Genomic DNA, 20,124 nt, shown 5'->3' with positions numbered 1-20,124 from the left:
TTTTGCTTATAATTTAATTTTTGATACATTGATATTAACAGAATATTAACTTACAATCAATTGATTGCGCAGTATTAATAGATAACTTTCCTTTTTTTTGTTGTTGCTGTTGCCACTCTACACTACTCTAGAATAGCAATTTGGTAAATTGTTGCACGTAAATACAGTTACAGTTTATTGGCTTTTCTGATATTTGATAATTTGTGAAGGTAACATCCAGATTTGTTTTGGATCACCTTTTTTTTGTTATTGTTGATTATGCACACTAAAAAATTGTGATCAAATGATTATGAAAGGTAATGATACTAATCCGATGAACAGCTTATTTGATATTTTCATTCAATTATCAATAATCATATCAAAAATATATTATTAGAAATGGATGAAAATGGTACCAAATGGGAGAATCATGATTCCTTTTTTTAATCAAGGATGCTTTTTTAAAATGTAATTGCATGCAATGATGGTGAAAGTGTATTAAAAACAACAACAAAAAAGATCATCATCTGAATAATGAATTTTACACCTGATCTAAGAATATGCAAATCTATTCATTAAATGTGGTTTTCCACAAATTTTTATATCAACTATTAAAAAGATATGAGAAATTGTATTCTAAGATCAACTCCAATAATACATGATTTAGTATTGTTATACAAATGTAAGTTATTATAGATTTTTGGTCTGAAAAGATTGATGATTAATGCTTATCATTTCGTTTCAATTCAGATTATCTTACCCTTAATCAATTGCAATCGAATGTCAGGGTTTATTTTAATCGTCATTCATTGTGTTGCGTTGAAACAAAAGTCATGTGTGTTTGATTCAACAACAATTTCTATCTCAGACAATTAAATTGGATCGACAGACATCATATAATTGTGACAAAGGTTGTTTCAATCAAGGCTAACTGTATCCTTTTCCTATTTGATAACAATTCCAGATAATTATTACATTATTATAATTTGAAAACTCAGCATGTACTCAACATGCAACCAGCCTCGGATTCAATCTTCACCAATCATTGAGACATTTCAAGATTTTACCTTAAAAGGTACAGTTGTATTTAAAATGATTACTATTATGATTATTATCAAGCTTGTGGCTTAATCTTGTGATCATGAGTTGAAGATTATTCCACAGCTTCATTTATCGCAATGTGTTTTTTGACAGTCAAAGTAATTGTGTGGCAAAATTAGTGGTTGATTAACGCTTTTTTTACAAAAAATAATTAATTCTTTGCGATTTTACATTTGATTTTTGTTTATAAATTGTTTTGTTAACATTTAAAGATTAAGTTATTTACATTGAAAATGTGCTCAAAGTTTGCAGAAAGAAAAATCAATGGATAAATAACATTGATAACAATTGAGCTTTGTTAATTCCAAGTCAGATGATCTAATGAAAATCCAATCAAGGATCAAACAATATGGAGGTGAGAGAGAGAGAAACTGAGATTAAAATAAAGTAAAATATCATATTTGATGATGATTGACTTTTGATTGTTAGATGTGATTCAACCACAGTTGATGATATGAAAAAAAACAAGAGGAAGAGATATTTCATGTCTTTTTTCAATCGTAATATTTATGCAATAATAACAATAATTTTATCATCAAGAGTTGGAAAGAGAAAAAGAAAGAGATAAAGAGAAAAGTGTGAAAATTTTAAAACTAAATTTATCTATACAAGTAAAACAATCGTTAATTATTCCTAATGGTCTGGTCAATCCAGTTTCGATAATAAGGCACATACGCATAAGCTCCAGCTTTGCCTTCTTCACCACAATTTTTCTCGCCCGACATAACGGTTCCAATTAATTGCCATTGTTTTTTTGCAGCATTGTAATTCATCAATGGTCCACCTGAATCACCTTCACAGGAATCAGTGCCACCCTCCAGCTTTCCCGCGCAAATAACATGTTCACCAAGGGTATCTGCGTCGTATGGATGTTGCTTTTTACATCTATCAAGAGATATTACCGGAACTCCGGCTTGTTTGAGAAAAAGTTCCTCTGTGTCTATTTTTGAAGGATTTCCCCAGCCAACAACGAAAGCTGACGAGTTTTCTTCAATCACGAGGCCAGATTCAGGCAAACAAATGGGCTTGATGTAATCATTATCAATGGGAACTGGGGCATTTAATTTGATGAGAGCAATGTCAAATTTGGTAAAGTTTCCGTTCTCTGGAACAGTGCCATCAGCCATGAAGGAAGGATGAGTGAAATATTGGTCAATATATCTTTTAACTTCTTTGCCACTCGTGTCAATCATTGAATTGAATCGACCAAAATCAACTTCAAATAATTTTGTGTTACCAAAGAGGAGACAATGAGCTGCTGTTACAACCCACAAACGATTGAGTAGCACACCACCACAAACATGATCTACAGGTGCTGACTTGGGATAACGCAATGACACCAACCAAGGCCAACTTCCTGGGATTACTTTTTCTCCTCCATAAATATGAGCTCCTAGAATTGAAGGTGGTATGACTGGAGTTCCACATTGTTCGGGAAATGATAAATCATGTTCGTTTCGGACGCAATCTTCCTCATCGGTACCATCTATACATGAATTTTTCGAATCACAGATATCACTTTTTGAGTAGCATTGAAATTTATTGCGGCATTGTTTGTCAAGAGTCAGGGAGCATTCTTGTGGAGGGTCAATGTGTTTATAGTAAAATTCAAAACCTTTGCCCCTCTCAGCACCATTGAAGACAATTTTTACTTGATTTGTTTTAGATGTAAATATTTTACTCAAATTGAACCGGCGAGTTGCCACAGCTAATTGCTTTTCCTCTGGTCCATCGTAAATGATCAGTTTTGCCGAACCTTCATCATCCAGGCCAAAACTGTACCTTTCTATCGAAATTAAAATTACTTTTCCCGGTGGAGCTTTGATTAACCATTTACAGAAAACATTTTTGGTGTAAAATGCTTCAACATTATATCCTGGTGATATAATCCTTCCAACTGGATAATCTTCAGTAAATACATAAGGTTCTTTCCCTATTGAACAGGCAAGATCAGTGTTTGCTGTGAAATCTCGTTTAAAATTGAATCCTGGATCAATGAAACAGAGAAATTAATTAGGATGAGCAGGAAGATTAATAATTAAATAATGATGGAATGATGTTTAAAATATCAGATGCAAAGAACAAAAAAAACACTGATAAAATGAGAACATGAAGCAAAAAGCAGAAAGAGATGGGTTATTGAACAATTGATATCACGATATTACAATGTCATGATTTGAGGTAAGCTGGGTGATTATTGGTGTTAATTGTATTAACTGATAATCTATTACACTAATAATTATAATTATAAAAGGCAAATATGATGAAACAGGGATGAATAATGTTTTCAAGATTACGTATGTTTGCATGGAGACAGTAGCGAACAATTAACGCGCTAAAAACAAACTTACTCTCGACTTGATCTTCACCAGAATTTGGAAACCAGATCAAGGTGAAAAGGATTAAAGATAGTTTGATGTTTCCTTTCATGAGTATTAAATGTAAAACGAAACAGGCATCAGATTTAATCAGATGCTATCAGCAATTGTTTCGTATAGTACTTTCCAACTTTCTCCTTCAATTCAATAGGTGAAGTGGAGTAGCAACAAAAATATGGAACAAAAGACAATTATTTGTTTCAATTTCAACTAACTTTCAATCTCGAGATTAATTCCCTTCTCCTTTTTTCCTGATTATATCTTCTTACTTCTTGGTTTTTAAAACCTGGTTAGCTGCTGTAGGAATGTTATTGTATCACCATGGCTTAATGTTGGTAGAGTTACTGTGCTGGTAATGGCTGAAGACGATCTCAGTGGTCAAAGGTAATGATGATTCCAGTTGCTAATGATGAATATGGTTATGGATGAAATTGAGTGTTAAAGGAAAAGATTTCTGGATAAAGGTAGAGATGGATTATTATAGTTTCACGGTTTTAATGGACAATTTTGTTCTTTTTACGTTTCCAATCAAGAGTTTACTCAGGTGAGAAAAAAATGCACAAATGATAAATGAACAATCTCTTCAATTCTCTCCATTTCTTCTTTACTCCCTAATGAAGATTATCATTGATAAATGTCTACATAATAACAGTAGGAGTCACAATTATCCTCATTGTCTCACTAACAATTTATATTAATATTTATTTTTCTCCCTCTATTGTGCAAATTTTAGTACGTTTGAAGCTCGATAGGCTCTTTGAACAGTATCGTTTTTATGTAAGACGAGATTGCCATGTATTTGAAATAAGCGAGGTCACATTTGCAATACGATTAGATTAAAACTCATACAATTTGAATCGAAGAGTAGAGCAAAGAGTAAGCTAATCAGTGAATGTGTTAAACAGATTAAAGTGAATCGATCTGATAATTTATAAACCGATAGGTTAACTGAATCAACTTAGCCTTGGAAGCATCAAACAATTGACAGGGTTTCATGGATTTACTTGAACATTGAGTTAAAGATGAACCTGGATATTTTTTCACTTTATAATTCTTACTGTGTGATCAAAAATCCATCCAATTTATCAATCCACATTAATGATAATATCGCACTGTTTCTAAGATATCTAAAAATGGAAAGTTACGAGAATAGATAGATATTTTAAAAAATAAAATTGACTGTTGACAATTATAAGGCTAAATTTGATTTCAAATCATTTTTAATGGTTACAACGGGTAAAAGTGATAGAAAGGTTGCCGGTATCATGCCAAGCAGCTGATGTGTTGGTCGTCATTGCGTGATGAATGTAACATGAAAGTAACTGTCAAAAGTGATGGACTAAAATTGTATTAATTTTTGGTTAAATCATCATTTTTTCTCTTGAAACCAATTACAGTAATCTCTCATCATCATCTACAATTAATTTTGTAACTCAACTGATCCCAAAAAAGGTAAGCTAACAATCAATATATTTTTGTAAGTTTTATGCTTTATAGCTTTTATCCCATGATCTTACTTTTGCTTGCTTTTTATCATTTCTTTTTCTTTCTCTTCATGATCATGATCACCAGTATCATCTTCCAGGAGGTTATAATGATAGTGATCCATTCAAGGATGAATAAAATTCCGAGGTTAAAATAAACTTTCACCCAAACGTGAGTAACTTTCATTGCTATTTCAAACTGACCTCTTCAAAAATGGTTAACCCTATTCAATCAGATGATATGGTTAAGTGTATAATTTTTTTCACTCGCAATTCATATCGTGATTAGATTCTTGTTAACATTTTAATTAATAATCTTCAGCTTCCTTAAAATGTTTAAAGGATTGGTGGTTACTGATGTTTACTTGCATTTTGATTAATAGAACCTAGAGTTTGATTTTATCATTTATCAACATTATAGAAGGGAAAAATTTGACGGTTGAATCAAAATTTGGTATAAACTGAAAATGAAATATTTTTTGTTTTTTTTCTTCTAAATAATACATTAAAGTTAGCTAAATATAAACTTATTCAACAGTTATCATAATTCTTATTATTACCATCACCATTACATTACCAATCTCTTGAAACATAATAAAGAAATAGTAATTATAACGTATTCAATCAAATTATTAATAAACAAATTAAATATTTAATTTCTAAACTTTTCGTATTTTAGATCAACTTACAGTTACTAATTTTTGAGACGCTCCCCTAAATTTAGTTAACTCCATCTACTGTCTGCTTTTTGATTCAACTTCACGTGATTTCCGCTTCCTTATTGAATCTTATCCTATTTCTTTCAAATAGTGGTTATTTAATTTTTGGGTTTCGTTTAATTTATATTGATTAATCATGTCTGTGAAAGTTGTAAGTTACATTTTTTGTATTTCTTAGGTAAGATTAAGATTCGGCAACTAATTTTAACTTATTTTATTACAGCAATCTGGTTTCAAAGCAGATGACGGCAAACCGACTCAGGATGAAAGCGTCAACAAGATTCATAGAATTAGAATGACTCTTACTTCCACAAATGTAAAGAGTTTAGAAAAAGGTTAGTCCAATTGATTAAATGTTTTAATTTGTTCAGGTCTCTTGTGTCTTGGCTTCCGCTGTTGTGTTGTATTAATATATCATTAGTCTAATTGGCCGTTTTTTTATCTTTTTTGTCTCTTTTAGTTTGTGCCGATTTAATCAAAGGTGCAAAAGATAAAGAATTGAAAGTATTTGGCCCTGTTCGTATGCCAACTAAAGTTTTACGAATAACAACCAGGAAAACTCCATGTGGTGAAGGGTCAAAGACTTGGGATAGATTCCAGTTGAGAATCCACAAAAGAGTGATCGATTTGAGAAGCACATCTCAAAACGTTAAACAAGTTACTTCAATAGCTATTGACCCAGGTGTAGATGTTGAAGTTACAATTGCAGACCATTGAAAATGTTACCCAATATAAACATTAAATGCTTAAAGTAATGATGAACTTCGCTCTCTTTTTCATTTATCCATCGGATCAGCCAATTTCCGAATTTAACGCGAGAAAATTTAGTAAAAAGTAATTAGTTCCCTTTCATTGAGCTAATTTTGGTAAACCTGATGCAATTTTTGATTAATTTGAAAAAAGACTCCGAACTGCGAAAGGATCTCTCGACTTGCCTTATTTTATGCCTCTTGACTCGATATTTTTCGTGTGAATAGTCATTGTCAAAGTGGAGGTAATCATTCAATGAAGGTTTACTGAGGATGATTTTGCTGAAACCTACACACTAAACACCGCATCACTTTAGCTTCGTTAAGTTAATAGCTGATGCAATTTTTGCAAGCTCAGAAGGGCTCTGAATTTCAATTAACATCATTTGCATATTAGAAAAGATATGAGATAATAAGAAAACAGGCAACATGATTGTTTATTTTCATCTGTTGAATGCTTGTGTCTTGCCTTCTGATTTTATCATTTATGCTTTGTGTTTCTGTTTATTTCCCTCTCATCTGTAATTAACCGTACGAACTGTTTAATAATTTAGGTTTTATTTTGGCCAATGTATTTTGTTTACCACCAGGACTAAGATGGTTTCCGTGAAAAGAGGTTCAACATTTAGTGTCTTAACACGAGCAACACATGGATCCAACCATTGGAGGGAAATTGGATTACAACAAAGGAGATGATAAACCTTAATGATGATTTCTTTACTACAAGCTACTACCGAGAGCGATAGTTTTGTTAATCAATGGTTGAATAATAGTTAAACAATAGAACCTGTTGATGGTTTTAATTACAAGTCACAGGATCCAACCACTGTTAAATTTAGGTTGAATTGGAAGGCAGTTACATAAACAAGCAACAATCAATCAACCAGGCAACAAACAAGCAGCCATCTACACACACACACACACACACACACACTCACACTCAGAGACAGAAACGAATTAAATCAAGCTAAAACTGGAATATGACAATTTTCATTGCTGTTAAATATATTTATAATTTTATCCTTCTCTCTCTACATCTCTCTCGCTTACACACCTCACATACAAATGTAAACACATTAAATTTTTCTTGGGCAGCTCGTTCAGGAACATTGTTTTATAACCAATTCAGAGTTGAAATTTGCAATGGACAAATCTAAGGAAGGATTTACACTTGTTACACCATAGTCATATAAAGCTTGGAAATTTCCTGGAAACAATTGAATTGAAACGCTATTCTCTGACTAAAGATCCGGAATTATATGGATATGGATAAACTCAAAGTAGAGCGAGGTAAAAACAATTAGGAGACAAAAAAGGACAAACATAGTTCCATCTCAGCCCAAAGACGATGTTGCGATCTGATTGAGCAGCGAGATCATCATACTCCAATGAACGCTATTTGGATAAAACATTTGTCAATTCACACTTCAATTTTCAACTTGGATTTAACAGCAACTTGATATATCGTAACTAAATCAAAAGAAACGTGAAAACCAAACCTTTGCGCCGTTAGTTAAAATGTTTTTAGAACGTGTCTTGCGTAAATCTCTATTATCTACTTTTTAGTGAACTCAAAAACTCTTGAATTGAATTATTTCGTGGATTCAAGTATGAAGACTATTTCTGTTATGAAGAATACATTATTAGACATCAGATTGATATTTGGGCCCGTGAAATTACCTTATTTACTTTCCTTAAGGTTGATCTATTGTCCAATGTATTTTTCTCCTGTTAACTGCTCTTACAGTCTCGCTTGAAGCAAAGTCAATCGGTGGTCAGCCAATTTCCGAATTGAACGCGAGAAAATTTAGTAAAAAGTAATTAGTTCCCTTTCATTGAGCTAATTTTGGTAAACCTGATGCAATTTTTGATTAATTTGAAAAAAAGATTCCGAACTGCAAAAAGGATCTCTCGACTTGCCTTATTTTATGCCTCTTGACTCGATATTTTTCGTGTGAATAGTCCTTGTCAAGGTGGAGGTAATCATTCAATGAAGGTTTACTGAGGGTGATTTTGCTGAAACCTACACACTAAACACCGCATCACTTTAGCTTCGTTAAGCTAATAGCTGATGCAATTTTTGCAAGCCCTAAAGGGCTCTTAATTTCAATTAAAATCATTTGCTTAGACAATACAATGCAGCTGGTCACTCTATAAATGTACATTCGCATGATTGCAGGAAAATTCAATTGTATTTATTTTTCAAATTTGTTTTTGATTAACATTGGAAGTTTAATTGTGACACATAATTGGATTCTGACCAGGTTATGGTTAGATTGAATTTCAATTGTTCGCATTAAAAGTGGATAACTGTTGAGTTAAATATGGAAATAGTAATCCTTTCTCCGGGTATTCCGTCTCTAAAGATTCATCAAATTGACATAAAATTTTGTATAATTGGCTAACATTTAAACCCTTTTCGATCAATATTTTTTTCATTTCTTTCAACTCATCGGCCAGCTTGATGTCTTTTAAGGAACAAAACATTAAGTCTCTTTCAGCTTGAGATGCCGCTAACAATTGGATTAATGATTTTAGTTGAGGATCGCCACGCTTATTGAAACATCCCCATTTACCAGTTGCAATAGCACATCTGTGCTTTGGGTCAGATTCACTTCTGTCTATGAAACCAGAATAAGCTTTATTCAATTCTCGATCAATGTATGATTTTTTATACTGGTTAGAAATCTTGTCCCATGCAAAGTATTTTGCATCAAGAGCAAGTAGTTTTATGTATCGTCGACCCCATTCATCGGTTTGTGTTTTATCAACACAATTTGAATAATATCCTTTGCGCAGTGATCGTCTGTTGAATTTTTCAACTCCAACAATTAAAAGTGATTCATTGTTCAACATAAGCTCAGTGAATAATCTCAACATCAATAATTCTGGGTAAGCCAAAAAGCTACGAATCATCTGAGACCTGGTATCTGAATTCATAAAATCGGCTCCAATCAATTGATAAGTAGAATTGACTTGTAACAATCCTTTGCCTTTCTTTTCAATCAACTTGTCAGATTTTACAACAATTTTGGTCAAATTTTTATTAGACTTGTTCCATTTAGGAATCTCATCAGGCTGAAGAAAACGTCGTTCAAATGAGACAATTCCTTTTGGTAAATTTCTGGTTACTCGACGAAAGTAATTCAAGATACACCTTAATTTAAGTATCTTATGGTGAACATTGAAGCGTTCTTGCTCGACGTATAATCTGTGGATGGATAAACGAAATCTTGTTTATTTCATTTGTGAACCATTTCAAGTTTTACCTGATCAAATTAATGTCCAGTAATTTGCTGCTCGATGTTCTCTTTTTATCTTTGAAGGTGCAAAAAAATGCATTAGCAATCAAAGAAGCAATTTGTTGTTGACTAAAATATAAGGAATGATTAACTTTCTGTTTAAGGATGGGAATTGGCTGACGGATAAGTTTTGGCAATTGGATTACCAGTTCAATTATCTTAGGCAATGTTTCCTCGAAAAAATAATCTTTATCCTCGTCTGTCAAATTGTTCTCCATGAGTTGTCTTAAAACATTAAAATTTCGTTTTTTATACGTGGAGTTACATGCCTTAATTGCACTGATCAATTCCTTCGTTGTTAAAATTGGCGTATCTGTTAGGTATCTAACAATTTCGGACCAGTGACTGGCCTCCTGACCAATTTGGTTTCTAGACGAGTTGCTCAAACTATAATAAAAGGCATTTCAACAAACTCCATGGACTGAGATGAGTCAGTAGAAAATGGACAATCAGTAAATGATTCTGGATAAGGTACAGGCAAGCCATCACTAGGCAATGGCAATTGGTAAAAGATTGTCTTATCAGATGAGCGTTTTAATTCACCCAAAGGGGCACAACAATCAGGCTCACGGTTCAATATTTTTTTGTCTAATCTTTCAGCATCGATGGTAGACATAACGCGAGCTAGTATTAAGGCACTTATAGATGAAATAGATCGTAAAATCAAAGATGATCAACTTCTATGAAGGCATAATTAATAATCATATATTTAGATTACATAGATTATAGTATTTTATTTGCGTTAATGAAGCTTTTAAGGCATTAGATTTGATTTTTGGATTGAAGTAGCTTTATGAAGACAAAATGCGTCAGGATAAGAATGCTGCCATCTACTATTAAATAAAAATATTGAATAGCATTGATGAAATCATTGATTAACTCAATCTTGTCTAGATGTAAAACAACAATCTAATTCAGTCAATCCAGTGATGTCGATCCAGATTTTCAATTTTTATTTCGTTAGATCATTGAAACCAACTTTGATGACATCAATTATAATTTACGAAACAGTTATTTTAGCCGATTCCCGGAGTAACAGAAACTGGTTATTATTACACAAAATGTCACAAAATTGCGAACATTGTTGTTAATTAGATCAAATGTATACGAATTGATATGACATTGTTACAACAACTTGATGTAAAACAAAAAATTAAATTGAGAATAATATGTAGAAATAATCATAGACGTTAGTTTCAAGCAAATTAAATTAATTTATTCAATAAGGAAGTTTGACAATAAAAAATTCACCCAAAACTAATAGTTATCAATAATAAAATTTCATACTAAAGGAATCAACGCGGACTTTGAGATAACCCTTTTGTATATTATTTGGTCAACAAGAGTCGGTGAAACTCGCAAAAATTGGATACACACACAGTTAACGAGACTGAGACTGTGGTTACGTAAAAAAACTTACAAAGAAAATACCAAATATTATTTTAGAACAATAACATTGTTAAACAAGTTACGAATTGATGGTTACTGAGCAGCAATGGAGCCATTGATTAGATGCATTCATCAGGCAGTCATGTCAAAAACTAGAATCACCAACAGCTTAATTAAATAATATATTCAATGAAAATGAATTTAAACTGGCAAATGCGTTAACGGTTATTGAATGGGGCTGACTTGGCTCTCGATAATTGTGAGTTAAAACGAAGATTACGAAGATATTGGAGTGAGAGTTGAAGCGAGTGCATTGATAATTGCACCAGAGCATTGGTTGAATTGTCCATCATGGTAACTAGAGTTGTGATGGAGCCAGCAACTGTTGATGCAAGATCTGGTTGAGCTGGACACTTAGGAGCATAGAATATGATAACTGTTGATCCAACAAGTGTAGCCCACCAAGAAACCCAAAATAAGATGAAAGATATCATTCGAACCTTTACCCAAATTGAATAAAAACATATTAAATACATTAAAATTGATTGGTTGTTGGTTAATTTAGATTGACTCAAAGTCAAATTTTAGAGAAATTAATTTATTGTAACAAAAAAATCATTATAGTTATTCAAATAACAAGTATGAAAATACAAGATAATGTAATCAAACAGAGAAGACAATAAAATATCTCGTGAATCTCAAGATAACATGAATTTCTAGATTTTTGATATCTTTTATGGCTCAAACTGTGATTGTATAACGTTAAATTGAAGCGTAATGGAATAAACCAGTTTTTTGTTTATTTTGGTAGACTTTCGATTGTTCTTCTAATGATATCACAGCAATCAAGAACTTGTTCCTTGTTAATCGTCAGTGGTGGAGCTAAGCGAATTTTGTCACCATGAGTTGGCTTAGCAAGCAGTCCATTATCTTTAAGCTTTAAACACAGCTCCCAAGAATCATACTTTTTATCAATGATAATAGCATTGAGAAGACCTCGACCACGAACCTTTTTAATTACTGATTTGGGTAACTTTTCTAACTCAGATCTCAATAGATTACCCATTTGGTATGCATTTTCAGTTAAACCTTCCTCCAAAATTACTTTTATAGCTTCAACAGAAACTTTAGCTGCTAAAGGATTTCCACCATAGGTTGAACCATGTTCTCCTGGCTTGATAACCAACATAACTGGATCATTTGCAAGCACAGCGGAAACCGGATAGAAACCACCAGATAAAGCTTTACCCAAGGTTAAAATATCAGGCTTTACACCTTCATAATCAGATGCTAATAGTTTACCAGTTCTTCCAAGACCTGTTTGTATTTCATCGATGATTAGCAGAACGTTGTATTTGGTACACAACTCACGGGCACCTTTGAGATAGCCATCAGATGGAACAACAACACCAGCTTCACCTTGAATAGGCTCTACCATAAAGCCAACACAAGTATCTTTATTGGCCGACAAATACTTCTCTAAGGCAGGTAAATCATCATACGGAATCACATCGAAACCGGGAATAAATGGTCCGAATCCAGAATAACTTGACGGATCCGTTGAAGCAGAAATAGCAGCTAAAGTTCTTCCCCAGAAATTGTTTTCAGCAAACACCATTCTAGCTTCGTTTTTAGGTACACCTTTAACATCGTATCCCCATCGACGAGCTAATTTACAAGCTGATTCGCAAGCTTCAACACCACCATTCATTGGTAACACTTTATCATAACCAAATATTTTGGTAACAAATTCTTCAAACTCTCCTAAAGATGTATTGTAAAAGGCTCTCGAAGTAAGAGTAAGTTGACCAGCTTGTTCTTGTAAAACTTTGTAGACTCGAGGGTGGCAATGGCCCTGATTGAGGGACGAATAGGCTGCTAGGAAATCGTAGTATTTTTTACCTTCAATGTCCCAAACAAATACACCTGAACCACGGTGTAAAGCAACTGGCAGTGGGTGATAATTGTGGGCACCATATTTATCTTCCCTAGCCATTACTTGATCTGTTGTCAATGCCGGCGAAATTTTCGGAATATTGGTGGACATATTAACCTTATTACCCAATGTTGCCAGTAAATTTTTGGCTGATCGGGACAATCTTCAAGACAAAACATTTGGAAAACAGAGAAAACAGACGATCAGTTTACGGGCAAAACATTTTACAGTAACAAATAATGATTCTCGTTCAACTTTGAAAAGCCTCAAAATCGAGAATGAACAGAACAGCATCAAGATATTTTAATTTTCTTACCTGTTCATGATCATTTTGGATTTCGTCGATTTTGATGGAACCAAAATAAATGAGATTTATCGAGTTTAGAACTGACTTAAAACAGCTAATTGATGAAGACTTTCAAGATGACTGTGGTCAAAAAATGATGCTAGAAGTTTAGATGATAGATAAATATTGACGTTGAGCCTATGAAGATAATGAATTTATCTGAAATTTATCACAAAAGGCTTATCATTTAACTTATTCACAGATAAAAGATTTGTTGATAAACATTGAAAAGGCTTGAATGCCGGAGGATTTAAGGTTTAATATTAACGATTAACAATAAATAAAATATGAGAAGAAGAATGTTTTACACTAAAATTAGTTGAAATTTTGATTCATACATGCTCAAAACTGAAAGCACAGCTGATTAGCTAAGCTTGATCAAAGCAACACTTTTATAACAAAAAGCACTTAGGGAAATAACTCAAACTTTTGTCTATTTAATTTTATCAGCTTTTAAACATAAATATATAATGACATTCAAATAGATGTTAATATTATGATTAACAATAATATAGCAATTCTTGATTCGATTAAGAATCTAAGAAACAGTCCCATTCAGGTTAGTTTATTAGTTTTTCTGAACAAAATGTAATCATAATTTCGAGAGCAATAAATTTCCCTTGACTATAGTTTTACAGTTATATCAACGATAATTCATGGATCATAATTGATGGTAAAAAATTCACTCATTAGATGAGATAATTAGGTTGAAGCAATAAATTACGATGCTTCTCTAAACGTGCGAAAAAGGGAAAATTATGAATTTTATTATAAAATGTAAAGTCCCGGCTGTGAATGTTATGAGTTAAAACAAAATTGTCAACAATCAAGATAAATTGAAGGGAAATTATCTTGGTTAAAGTCAAAAATAAACTGTTTAATCAATTTTGTCTCCAATATTAATTGAAAATCGACTGTCAAATTCCCTCAATATTTTCAAATAATTTAGTTTTCATTATGATTCCTAGATAGCGACTGTTGTATTATCATCTGTTGATTTATTTTGATTTTAAATCAGTTTTTATTTTGGTTTGTATTCTAATTTATTAATACTTTAATACGCTGTGCATCTAGCAATTACATCAAATAGTTCAATTTTCATCTAGTCGAGTCTAAAACAATTATGTTACGCATAACTGAATCTTCCAATATTCAATTTGAGTTGAAATTGAGTTTTGAAAGAAACGTTGTTTTATAACCAATCATTTTGCAATGGACAAATCCAAGGAAGGATTTACACTTGTTACTTCATAGCCATAAAAAGCTTGGAAATTTCCTGGAAACAATTGAATTGAAACGCTATTCTCTGACTAAAGATCCGGAATTATATGGATATGGATAAACTCAAAGTAGAGCGAGGTAAAAACAATTAGGAGACAAAAAAGGACAAACATAGTTCCATCTCAGCCCAAAGACGATGTTGCGAGCTCATTGAATCTTTCCGTTAATTTTGCATTCAATTAGATTCTATGATTTTTTAAACTATTGCTTTTCCTCCATGAATAACTGTTTATATCTTCATTCCAACTCTTTTTGCAACTCTAAAGGAACAGTTTCAATCTTCTCTTTCACTTTCATCTTTAATATTTTAATTCATCACTTAATCATTTTACAATTACTATTTAAATTTCCCTCTCGCATACGACCGTTTAACTTATCTGTTTGGATTTGATCTTTTTATCGAGTATTTTCAGTCTTGATATCGGTATTAACAATCCTTTAATAAGGTTAAAGATAATTATAAATAACTCGGGTTTGAAATATAATCTTGTCATGTTTGCTCATTAATCAGAACGAGCTCCACGATTCCACTGATTGTTAATAGCAACCCATTTGAACCATATGAATATTTTTCGTCATTATACTTCAACATCATCATCAGGTAACATTGAACCATCATTGGAATATTTTTCACGGATAATAATCAGTTAGGAAACTTACAGTGAGCGTAACTCTCATAAAACTACAATTGTATCAACTGTAATGAAAGCTAACTCTATTAGACTAATGTTTGGATCAAATTTAGGTTCAAATGTTTAAAATTAATGCTTTAATTAACTACCCTGTTGTTTATTGTTACCAGTTTAATGAAATGGAAAAAAATCCTCTATTTCTTTTCTTTTCTTGTTTTTCAGAGTTCAATTTCGTTCACTCTTTTTTTCCAATTCATGAAAGTAAAAAATAAAATCAAACTAATCCCTGTTGATCTTTAACCTTGAGACTTTTGTAGAAACGAATTAAGTGATTAATTATTTGGCTGATAATACCTTAAATCATTACACTCTCTATCTTTAACTATTAGAACAAATGAGTACTCAATGACAGAGGCTACTGCAAAATAACTAATGTTACTGCAAAAGCTGGGTAAATAAGGAAAAAGGTAGTAAGGTTCAAAAGAACGAATTGAGGAAGCTTAACTAATTTTCTCGATATTAATTTTGTTAATGACTATTCTGGTGTTAAATTAACGTTTCTCAAATTAATTGAACCGCAATATGTTTAAAGGTGATTTTTTAATTATTTAATTTTCTAAAAAAATTGCTGTACAATTAGTAAGTTGTAAGTAAGACGCAGATGATTTCTCATTGGATAATAAGAAAAGGCAACATGACTGTCTATTTTCATCTGTTGAATGCTTGTGTCTTTCCTTCTGATTTTATCATTTATGCTTTGTGTTTCTGTTTATTTCCCTCTCATCTGTAATTAACCGTACGAACTGTTTAATAATTTAGCTTTAATTGTGGCCAATGTATTTTGTTTACCACCAGGACTAAGATGGTTTCCGTGAAAAGAGGTTCAACATTTAGTGTCTTAACACGAGCAACACATGGATCCAACCATTGGAGGGAAATCGGATTACAACAAAGGAGATGATAAACCTTAATGATGATTTCTTTACTACAAGCTACTACCGAGAGCGATAGTTTTGTTAATCAATGGTTGAATAATAGTTAAACAATAGAACCTGTTGATGGTTTTAATTACAAGTCACAGGATCCAACCACTGTTAAATTTAGGTTGAATTGGAAGGCAGTTACATAAACAAGCAACAATCAATCAACCAGGCAACAAACAAGCAGCCATCTACACACACACACACACACACACACACACACACTCACACTCAGAGACAGAAACGAATTAAATCAAGCTAAAACTGGAATATGACAATTTTCATTGCTGTTAAATATATTTATAATTTTATCCTTCTCTCTCTACATCTCTCTCGCTTACACACCTCACATACAAATGTAAACACATTAAATTTTTCTTGAGCAGCTCGTTCATTCGCACGCTTCACTGGCTGAACAAGTTAAATTGTCTACAGATTAAGAAAGCTAACTTTCTATTATAAAACTGTCTCAAGAGCTGATTGATCGAGAAGGAGAGAGATGCATCAATTGAATGTGCTTGAGAAATTGTGTCAATTACTGTTTGGTTGCTGGATATGGATGGAGCAGGAGAGAAACAAACAAGCAAAATAATAATAAGATGAAGTGAAGAGAAACAAAAAAACACTGCAAAAGGAATAAGGTAAAGGAGTAACGTTATGAATGCAACAATTAAATTTTGGACCAAAAATGGATGACCTTGAATTTTTTTCATCCACTAAAAGGAATATCAATTGTTTTCCAACTGGTTGACCTTCAAGGTTCTGATAATTCAGCAAGCTGACTGAACACTGTTTTATTTCGCTGTTGTACTCTCTTTTGGTTGTTGCGAACAGCCAAACGTAACGTTTGCTGTTGCCATTATATATTATTAATAGCAACTCAATATAAACAACCGTAAACACGCAAAATGCTCTACTGTTGCCGCTTTTTGAAACAATTTACAGGTAAGGGAAAGAGTTGATCAAACATAATTTGTATTGATTGTCTAAATTTTAATATGTTACTCTTTTACAATATTTTTCCTTCATTATTCAATCTCTTGAATATGTATATTCAAATGCACCTTGCTTTTTATATTTTATATAATTCTTGTTTTTTTTTGCTTTTCTTCTCTTTTTATATCATTTCTTTAGATGATAATCATGATAACTACAGTGATTACGATGATGAAATCCATTGATGAGATTATTGAAAGGCTGTTAATGTAAACAAATTACGCTTCAATTCCCTTCAACTTCAATCAATAATGTAACTAGAGAGATAGATCACATCACATCATATGATATTTTATTTTTCCTGATGAAATGCTGCCAATGATTATTTATTTTCTTTACTCTGCTGTTTTGTTATTGTAATAATAATAATACATGACGATCATCACCATTATCATCATCGTTCTGATGATTATTATGATGAATAAGTTGATTGCTAATGATTGTACAAAGATGGTTAATGTCTCATGTAATGTGATTAACTTGTTGGTGGCTCCAGTTGTTTTACCAATGTCTATCATCTTCTAATTAATCCAATTAGACAGTATATTAGTCACAAATTCACATTTCAATTGATGATTCCTGTTGATCAGATAGTTAAATGACAATCAGCGAGATCATCATACTCCAATGAACGCTGGTTGGATGAAACATTTGTCAATTTACACTTCAATTTTCAACTTGGATACAACAGCAACTTGATATATCGTAACTTAATCAAAAGAAACGTGAAAACCAAACCTTGTGGATTCATTTCAATTGTAAATTTACCACTACAAATTACAATTGAAATAATTAACCGTAGATGTAACTGTTTAACTTTATCCTAATAATCAGCAATTAATCGTCTCTCCTCTAATCTAACTTTGATTAGTCTAGCTCAAGTATAGAAGAAGGTAAACCAAAAAGTTATTATTAATATCATAACGTTAGTATCTTATATTAATTCCTTACGGTACTTTACCTTGATTGTTGATTAACTTTTTATCTTACCAGAAATTTTATCATAAATTAACAAGTTTCCGTCATCAATATAAGATTTATTATTAATAATAACTTATTATACACACACACACATTCAATTATTATTAGTCTTTGATTGTATAAGTGTAAACTTGGCTTTAATTCAGCGGTTGCTTCAGTATAGTCTCAAGACTAAAATCTTAATCACAAGTGTCACTTGTTAAACCACAGATAAAAGCTAATTGATTTAACTGAATCTCCTAAATATCAGATCTAATAATAATGACAATTGTATCCATCTAAATGAGTAGCAATCCTTTTTCAATATTGATCAAAACTGAAGACAAAATATTAAATCTAATGCAAACAACCCGATCAAAAGCAAAAATTTCAATCAAGACTAACAATGGTAATTTATTAATTATAATTTATTATGCTTACAGATGATAATTTATATTCCTAACAATAAAAATGTCAATGAACTGTCAATTTATTGTGTATAAAAAAGCATTATTTAATTCCCTAGCATCAGTTTTAATTGCAATGACGATGATAATGACGATGTAATGATTCTTATTGTTTTCATTTTTACATCTTGATCGCCACTTGATTCACAATTTGGCTCATTGATTTGTTAATTTTATAATTTAAACAATTGCTCTGTTTAAATCACCAATTTGCCGGTTAATCTGATGATTAGCAAATGAAGCGAGTGAAAAGTTGCTAATTTGATTGCTGTTTAAAACATGGACAACCAAGACAAGTAAATCTCAATTGTTTGACCAATTCAACCTTATTTTTGTTGACCTTTTGACCATCAAATTGACCAGGAAAAAAGGCAATCAAATTAATTGCCATTTAGTGTGAGCATTTGTCTTTACATAAATTGTAATCACAAAAAAATATCTCAACTTCTTAATACATTTGCACCTTTTTCAATCCATTTTTAATCAGCTTAATGTTTATTAACATAAAACAGTAAAACAATCAATAATAATTTACAACCGTTTGACCAAAAAATTGAATAATTCAGTTGATTAGCAGCAATTTAAGTATAAAAAAGATGTTGAATCGGTTTTACTAACAACAACATTTTAACCTCCAACTTGAAACTCATCACTTTACAGTTCATCGTTTGATTGTTTCAACTTGATTCAATTAATAACCTTTTCAACCTTCTTTTTTTAATTTACAGTTAATTTGATTACAATTTAAACTTCATTTTCCTTTCACTTGCTGTTAACCAGCAAAAAAAGAAATAATTTTGTTTGAATAATTTGATTGTAACTGATTGAAATAATACAAGTTTGAAAAAATATCTAAGAATTAAATTATGTCCTGTTTACATTGATTAAACTTGAAATTGTTATTTTGATTGTAAATGATATAAAAAGCCAAGGTTAATTTGACGATGGTTTAATTTCAAGGTTAAATTGTTTCTTTTTGGTTAACATTACCTGAATAATGTAATGTAATGGACCATGATTAGGCCATAGAGTTAACAAAGGATTGATGATTTGGATGAGAAAATGCGTTAACAATTACAATAATTGTTACAATCATCATTACATACACTGATAATTACAAAGGTTATGTTTTGTTGCCATTAAAATTGCCATTCAAATGAAAGCCTTTCAAACAAGATGCAAATCATTATTTGAAAACTGAATTAAGATTTACACTGTTTAGCTGAAGCTTACAATATTTATCCGGTAAACTGGCAAATTAAATTGTGCTTGAGTTTGATTAACTATGGTTAACCTTCCCTAGTTAGAAACATTAATTCAATGATAATGTTATAAACGGCGTCGAGATGTGGATACAGTTGTTCACCTTTGAAGCTGTCAGTGTTCATTTTGCTTTATTATTGTTAGGTAAACTTGTATAATCAT

The 20,124-nt window shown here is 31.7% G+C and overlaps 4 protein-coding genes, 1 long non-coding RNA gene and 2 other non-coding genes across 7 annotated transcripts; 4 read left to right on the top strand and 3 right to left on the bottom strand.

The window, feature by feature from the left end:
- Positions 1-1,195: 1,195 nt before the first annotated feature.
- On the bottom strand, positions 1,196-4,008 carry LOC107370120 (chymotrypsin-like elastase family member 2A). Its single transcript, XM_015938105.3, has 2 exons — positions 3,432-4,008; positions 1,196-3,067 (listed from the first exon to the last, which is right to left on the bottom strand). The coding sequence occupies exons 1-2, from the start codon at positions 3,508-3,510 to the stop codon at positions 1,704-1,706; spliced, it is 1,443 nt and encodes a 480-aa protein (XP_015793591.1). The 5' UTR covers positions 3,511-4,008; the 3' UTR covers positions 1,196-1,703.
- Positions 4,009-5,732: 1,724 nt separating this feature from the next.
- On the top strand, positions 5,733-6,423 carry RpS20 (ribosomal protein S20). The gene is made up of 3 exons (XM_015938099.3): positions 5,733-5,812; positions 5,885-5,996; positions 6,122-6,423. Exons 1-3 carry the CDS (start codon positions 5,798-5,800, stop codon positions 6,376-6,378), a joined length of 384 nt encoding a protein of 127 aa, XP_015793585.1. The 5' UTR covers positions 5,733-5,797; the 3' UTR covers positions 6,379-6,423.
- Positions 6,424-6,634: 211 nt separating this feature from the next.
- Positions 6,635-6,764, top strand: LOC112539679 (U4atac minor spliceosomal RNA). Its single transcript, XR_003083661.1, has one exon. It is a non-coding gene; the product is annotated as a U4atac minor spliceosomal RNA (small nuclear RNA).
- Positions 6,765-8,368: 1,604 nt separating this feature from the next.
- LOC112539678 (U4atac minor spliceosomal RNA) lies at positions 8,369-8,498 on the top strand. The gene has a single exon (XR_003083660.1). It is a non-coding gene; the product is annotated as a U4atac minor spliceosomal RNA (small nuclear RNA).
- Positions 8,499-8,583: 85 nt separating this feature from the next.
- LOC107370114 (poly(ADP-ribose) glycohydrolase-like) lies at positions 8,584-10,510 on the bottom strand. The gene is made up of 2 exons (XM_015938098.3): positions 9,680-10,510; positions 8,584-9,621 (listed from the first exon to the last, which is right to left on the bottom strand). Exons 1-2 carry the CDS (start codon positions 9,928-9,930, stop codon positions 8,694-8,696), a joined length of 1,179 nt encoding a protein of 392 aa, XP_015793584.1. The 5' UTR covers positions 9,931-10,510; the 3' UTR covers positions 8,584-8,693.
- A 1,173-nt stretch (positions 10,511-11,683) lies between these two features.
- LOC107370113 (ornithine aminotransferase, mitochondrial) lies at positions 11,684-13,450 on the bottom strand. The gene is made up of 2 exons (XM_015938097.3): positions 13,354-13,450; positions 11,684-13,200 (listed from the first exon to the last, which is right to left on the bottom strand). The coding sequence occupies exons 1-2, from the start codon at positions 13,365-13,367 to the stop codon at positions 11,901-11,903; spliced, it is 1,314 nt and encodes a 437-aa protein (XP_015793583.1). The 5' UTR covers positions 13,368-13,450; the 3' UTR covers positions 11,684-11,900.
- A 2,556-nt stretch (positions 13,451-16,006) lies between these two features.
- Positions 16,007-18,721, top strand: LOC112539675 (uncharacterized). The gene is made up of 3 exons (XR_016198196.1): positions 16,007-16,917; positions 17,000-17,221; positions 17,411-18,721. It is a non-coding gene; the product is annotated as an uncharacterized LOC112539675 (long non-coding RNA).
- The last annotated feature ends 1,403 nt before the right edge of the window (positions 18,722-20,124 follow it).

This window comes from Tetranychus urticae, chromosome 1 (genome assembly GCF_039701765.1).
Source record: "Tetranychus urticae isolate SD_2017Ah chromosome 1, NJAU_TeUrti_SD_1.0, whole genome shotgun sequence".
In the NCBI taxonomy this organism is placed as follows: domain Eukaryota; kingdom Metazoa; phylum Arthropoda; class Arachnida; order Trombidiformes; family Tetranychidae; genus Tetranychus; species Tetranychus urticae.
Note: the sequence above shows the minus strand (reverse complement) of the source record. Positions and strands in the feature narration are given on the sequence as shown.

Bases quoted from the DNA above. Each gene is read 5' to 3' on its own strand.
- LOC107370120 (XM_015938105.3), bottom strand. From the start codon at position 3,510: ATGAAAGGAAACATCAAACTATCTTTAATCCTTTTCACCTTGATCTGG. The intron at 3,068-3,431 runs GTAAGTTTGTTT...TCATTGATCCAG, and splicing joins TGGTGAAGATCAAGTCGAGA to GATTCAATTTTAAACGAGAT.
- LOC107370114 (XM_015938098.3), bottom strand. From the start codon at position 9,930: ATGGAGAACAATTTGACAGACGAGGATAAAGATTATTTTTTCGAGGAA. The intron at 9,622-9,679 runs GTAAAACTTGAA...ATCCATCCACAG, and splicing joins CTGGACATTAATTTGATCAG to ATTATACGTCGAGCAAGAAC.
- RpS20 (XM_015938099.3), top strand. The intron at 5,997-6,121 runs GTTAGTCCAATT...TGTCTCTTTTAG, and splicing joins TGTAAAGAGTTTAGAAAAAG to TTTGTGCCGATTTAATCAAA.